Source organism: Carcharhinus amblyrhynchos, chromosome 6 (assembly GCF_965287045.1).
Source record: "Carcharhinus amblyrhynchos chromosome 6, sCarAmb.v2.hapA, whole genome shotgun sequence".
Classification (NCBI taxonomy): Eukaryota; Metazoa; Chordata; class Chondrichthyes; order Carcharhiniformes; family Carcharhinidae; genus Carcharhinus; species Carcharhinus amblyrhynchos.
The window spans coordinates 11,482,857-11,489,066 of NC_137329.1; the positions used below are offsets into that span (position 1 = coordinate 11,482,857).

General features: G+C 46.0%; 1 protein-coding gene across 1 annotated transcript; it reads right to left on the bottom strand.

The window, feature by feature from the left end:
* Positions 1 to 2,088: 2,088 nt before the first annotated feature.
* On the bottom strand, positions 2,089 to 2,955 carry LOC145344408 (P2Y purinoceptor 1-like). The gene has a single exon (XM_080191537.1). The coding sequence runs from the start codon at positions 2,953 to 2,955 to the stop codon at positions 2,089 to 2,091; it is 867 nt and encodes a 288-aa protein (XP_080047663.1).
* Positions 2,956 to 6,210: the final 3,255 nt, after the last annotated feature.

Below are 6,210 nucleotides of genomic sequence, written 5' to 3' on the forward strand. Positions count from 1 at the left end.
AAAGCAGCCAGTATAATTAAAGACCCCATGTACTCCTGACATTCTCTCTTCCATCTTCTTCCTTTGGGAAAAAGATACAAAAGTCTGACGTCACATACCAAGTGACTCAAGAACAGCATCTTCCCTGCTGCTGTCAGACTTTTGAATGGACTTACCTTACATTAAGTTGCTCATTCTCTACACCCTAGCTATTCTCCACTCTCTTGTTTCCTTCTCTATGAACGGTATGCTTTGCCTGTATAGCGCGCAAGGAACAATATTTTTCACTTATATTAATACATGTGACAATAATAAATCAAATCAAAAGATGTAGGTCCATTCAAAAGTCTGACAGCAGCAGGGAAGAAGCTGTTCTTGAGTTGGTTGGTACATGACTTCAGACGATTGTATTATTTTCCTGATGGAAGAAGGTGGAAGAGAGAATGTCCGGGGTGTGCGGAAACCTCAGCCATTTCAGGAAGATATCAGGGTGGATTGCATAGTTTTTTGTTTGTAAGAGTATTAAAGTGATATGTAACTAGGGTTGGCAAATGGGACACAGGTCAACCAAGATATAATAAATCTTCCTAACAGTGCCATCAGTGTGCCTACACCACATGGACTGCAGCATATGGATCAAGGAGACAGCTCACCTTCTTAAGAACAATTAGGGATGGGCAATAAAACTGGCCAACCCAGTGATGCTCAGATGCTGTGAATGAATAATACAAACCAAATGGTCAAACAGACGTAAGAGGCAGAATGGCCTATTCCTAGTCCTATGTTTATAGGATTTGGGAGAGATGAAATAGAGGACAGAGATGGAGAAACAGAGGACAGGATAGAACAGAGTTGAGGAGGAACTTCTTCTCCCAGAGAGTAGTGAATCTTTGGAATTCTCAGCCCATTGAAGCAATAGGGGCTGCTTCATTAAATGTGTTTAAGTCACAGATAGATAGGTTTTTGACCAATAAGGGAATTAAGGGTTATGAGGAGCAGGCGGGTAAGAGGAACTGAACCACTATCAGATCAGCCATGATCTTATTGAATGGCGGAGCAGGCTCGAGGGGCTAGATGGCCTACTCCTGCTCCTATTTCTTATGTTCTTTTGTCCCACAGCAACACTTTTTAAAATTTGTTCATGGAACGTGGACATCACTGGCACCAGCATTTATTACCCACCCCTAATTTCCCTGAACTAAGTGACTTGCTAGGCCATTTCGGAATCATATGTACCAGATAAGGACAGCAAATTTCCTTCCCTCAAGGACAGTAATGAACCAGCGGGACAATGGGTTCATGGTCACCATCTGACTTTTAACTCCAGATTTTTATTAAATTCAAATCTCAACATCTGCCAAGGTGGTATTTGAACCCTGGTCCTCAGAGCAATCAGGGACTCTGTTCTATCCTGTCCTCTGTTTCTCCATCTTTGTCCTCTATTTCATCTCTCCCAAATCCTATAAACATAGGACTAGGAATAGGCCATTCCGCCTCTTACGTCTGTTTGACCATTTGGTTTGTATTATTCATTCACAGCATCTGAGCATCACTGGGTTGGCCAGTTTTATTGCCCATCCCTAATTGTTCTTGGATCTCTGGATTACACTCTATGCCACCACCACCCCTCACTTCAGGGATTGCAGGGGACTGCGGTGAATAAAATTCTAAAAGAAAAAAGTTTGGCAGAAAGGAAGTATGTGGCAGCATAAAGATCTTTAATATATTACAGATAGACAGAAATCCAAAGAACAATGGCAAACGATCTTTGCAGATTTCCTGTTGCTGCGATTGAAAGGTACACTATATAAAAAAACATTGTCGTCTTGCACAATTATATCAGCTAAAATAAAAAATGATTGGAAAAACCAATTATATATATATTTTTAAATTGGTACGGAAAAGATTAATTAGCAGCAATGTTTTTTTAACTGCGTGAGAGATGTTAAATATTTAAAGTACTCAAGATAAGTCAACAGTGGAAAGTGCACAAATATCTTTATCGACACAGTTCTAGCAAGCAGTCCCATGGAAGGTTTGGAATCCATAGTGATAAATGGTCAATGTGCAATATAAGAGGTGCTAAAATCAGCCTGAATACCAAACCCTCTAGACTGGATGGACAGCAGCGACCTTGAACCTAACCTGCTGCTTGGTCTCCCCGCAACAAGTGGAAAGGGTTTCTTTTAGAGAGTTCTTGCCGTTGCTACTTGTTACAAAATAAAAGAAAGGGTTGACGCAGGTGTTGAAGCTGCAGATGGCCATCTCCACTGAGAAAGCCACGTCCGAGCTGTAGACCAGCCTGGTCTGGTTGCTCCAGAAGGCTCTTAGTACAATGCAGATATTCCTCACCAGGTGATAGGGCAGGTACATGAGGCCAAAAATGATCAGCACCGAATACATCAACCTGAAGAGTTTCTTCTTCTTTTGGATGCTGTGTTTTTTGAGCTCCTTGGTGCAGCTCCAGTAACTGTAGCAGATGGCAACGAAGGGCAGCGCAAAGCCAGTCACCGTGCTGACAGACGTGTAGGGTAAGGTCTTGTTAGTGTTGTAGGAGAAGATGTAGAGGGTGCAAACGGTTCGGTTTTGGGAACAAGGGGTGATGAAGGTCATGAGCGCGGAGGGGATGCTAACGACAGATGTCAGCACCCAGATCCCCACGCACACATACAAGGACTGTCGCCTGCTGAGCAGGAAGAATGACTGCAAAGGGTGCACGACAGCCAGGTAACGGTCCAGGCTGATGCAAGTCACAAAGTAGATGCTGGAGTAGAAGCAGGCGTGGTACATGCACCGCACCATCTTGCAGGCAAGGTCTCCGAAAACCCACTGCAGTCTGGCAAAGTGGTAGTGAATGAGGAAGGGGAGGGTGAGCATCCACATGATGTCGGCCATCGTCAGGTTGCAGAGGAAGAGGGTGCTGCGGTTCCAGGGCTTGGTCTTACAGATCATAACCCATAGAGCAAGGCAGTTCATCGTCAGCCCGATGACTAAAACCAGCAGGAATGCCACCGGGATCACATAGACCTGAATGAAGAACAGTGTCTGGTCCTGTTCCAAGTTGCAGAAAATAGACTCAACTCCCTGCAAAAAGAGGAATTCCTGACAGGTTACCTGTATTTCCCAAACTCTGTGGAGCTAGTTACAAAAATTAGATCACAATACGGTTTTCCATCTAATATTATCCAGTAATCTTTTTTTCTTTATTCATTCATGGGGGCATGAACATTGCTGGCTGGCCAGCATTCATTGCCCATCCCCAGTTGCCCGAGGGCAGTTGAGAGTCAACCACATTGCTGTGAGCTTGGAGTCATGTGAGTGAGTCTGGGGATCTTATAGAGACGTATAAGATAATGAAAGGGATGGATAGGGTAGAGGTAGAGAGATTCTTCCCGCTTAGAAAGGATAGCAGGACTAGAGGACACAGCCTCAAATAAGGGGGGGCAGTTTAGATTGGAGTTGAGGAGGAACTTCTTCACTCAAAGGGTGGTGAATCTCTGGAATTCTCTGCCCGTTGAAGTGGTGGAGGCTACCTCGCTAAATATATTTAAGTCACGGGTAGATAGGTTTTTGATAGACAAGGGAATTAAGGGTTATGGGGAGAAAGTGGGAAAGTGGAACTGAGCCACTTCAGATCAGCCATGATCTTATTGAATGGCGGGGCAGGCTCGAAGGGCTAGATGGCCTACTCCTGCTCCTATTTCTTATGTTCTTATGTCATGTGTAGGCCAGACCAGTAAGGACAGCAGATTTCCTTCCTTAAAGAACATTAGTGGGTTTCTCTGACAATTAGTCATCAATAGACTCCTCATTCCGGATTTTTTAAATTGAACTCAATTTCCAACACTTGCATGGCAGGATTTGAATCTGGGTGCCCAGAACATTAGCCCAGGGACCTGTTTTACCATTTTGATTCTAAGTGTTGGGTGGGCTTGAAACTGGGAGTATTTCAGATCCGACTTTTAGACCCGTTCTGAGGCACCCCCATACGCACTCTGCCTGAAAAAAATCAGCAATTTCAAATTGTACTGCAGAGGCCTGTGGGTGGGGTGTAATGCGCCCAAAACCCTGCAACTCCGATTGGTGCCTCCTATTACGCACGCGCAGAAGAAAAAACAGAATGCTGCTCTCCTGCCACATTGCTCTCGGGCCGGATCATGCCTCCCCCTGCCCTACCAACCCCACAGACTTTGCCTCATCCCCATAACATTGCTAACCTCCTTATCCCCCCATCTCCTCCCACCACCCAGACTGATCATGGCCCGTTCCCCCATCCTCCCCCCACCCACCAATCTTAGGCAGTGTGGCAGTGGATCCCCTTTCACCCCTTTTGATCTCAGACAGAGTGGCAGCAAACCCTCTCCGTTCCCCCTCACTGACCTCAGGCAGAGTGGTAGCAGACCTCCCCCCTCCTTCCCCCTCACTGATCACAGGCAGAGTGGCAGCAAACCCTCCCCATTCCCATTCCCCCTCACTGGCCTCAGGCAGAGTGGTAGCAGACCCCCCCCCCCTTTCCCTCTAATTGGTCTCAGACAGAATGGCAGCGGACCCCCCCCCCTTCCCTCTCACTGGTCTCAGGCAAAGTAGCAGCAGACCACCCCCCCCCCCCACCCCATTCCTCCTCACTCATCTCAAGCAAAGAGCCGTCAGATGCTCGGCACTTATCCCTCACTAACTGAAGCACCCACATTGGACTGACATGGAGCATGTCTGTTTCGCGCCAATTCTGGATCGGTGGTAAAGAGGGAAGTGCTGGTGAGGTTGGGCGTGGAGCCCATTAACTCAATTTAAATGCATGGAAATACATTTAAATGGCCGTCGCGTCCACTTCAGGTGCAGCCATTTTCAGGCCTTGGTAACCAGCAGGGAGGTGGACGTGGATCGCACCACTCGCCTCATGCCCGAAGTTTTCACGCCCGAAAATGGGCACAACCTGATGGTAAAATCGGGCCCCTAGTTTCTGGATTAACAGCCTAGCGTTAATGCATTAAGGGTTATGGGGAGAGGGCGGGAATGTGGAACTGAGACACGACAGATCAGCCATGATCTTATTGAATGGCGGGGCAGGCTGGAGGGGCTAGATGGCCTACTCCTGTTCCTATTTCTTATGTTCTTATATTCTTATGTTCTTACATCTAGGCTACCACCTCCCCGATTCAGTGTCACTTCGTTCACACTTAATTCTTCCCCTTATGTGTCATCTCAAGCTCCTGAAGTGGTCTTATCAAGCTACAGTGTATTTTTAAGAGCACGGAGAGCGGACAATAATCTGCACCTGAGTGATTAATGCCGTTCTCCTGCTTTCCTTTTACACAGGGAGTGCTCTCTTCTATCCAGGTCACCGGAGAATTTGTTTTTGGAAAAAACACATGCCTGTTCCTCTAAGAGCTGAACGTACGTTTAAAATGATAACTTTCCTCTGTCACAGCACTTCACTGCTAGCTGGCAGCACGGCAATTCATAACGCGTTCAACGAGGCATTGCCCTCACTCAGACTGCCGAGTGCTTACACCTCCTGGCCACCTCAGCCTTACTGTTTAGAGTCGTGCCAATTGCAGAATGTGCCTTTCACATCTGGAAAGTTGTTAACACGTTTCACAAGAAAGAATCAGGGTGGAAATTTTCCCATCCCACCCGCTACAGATACCATAGCGGTTGGGACATGGGCCATGCAAAGATGCATTGACCTTGAGTGGGACTTCCTGGTCTCGGGTTGAGCGCAGCCGAAAAATTTCATCCTTAGTCTCCGCATGTGTCAGATTCAACCGTAAAGTTAGCAAGAATGTGATAGCCTAATGGTCATATCGCCAGACTATAAATTCCCGAAACTCAGCTAATGCTTTGGGGGACCCGGGTTCAAATTCTGTCACAGAAGATGGTGGAATTTGAAATAAAAATAATGGAATTAAGAATCTACTGATGACCATGAAACCATTGTTGCTGCTGTCAGACTTTTGAATGGACCTACCTCACATTAAGTTGATCTTTCTCCACACCCTAGCTATGACTGTAACACTACATTCTGCACTCTCTTGTTTCCTTCTCTATGAATGGTATGTTTTGTCTGTGTAGCATGCAAGAAATAATACTTTTCACTGGATGGTAATACATGTGACAATAATAAATCAAATCAAAGCCAATCATTGCCAATTATCAGATAATCTCATCTGGTTCACTGATGCCTTTTAGTGAAGGAAATCTGCTGTCCTTACCAGGTCTGGCCTACATGTG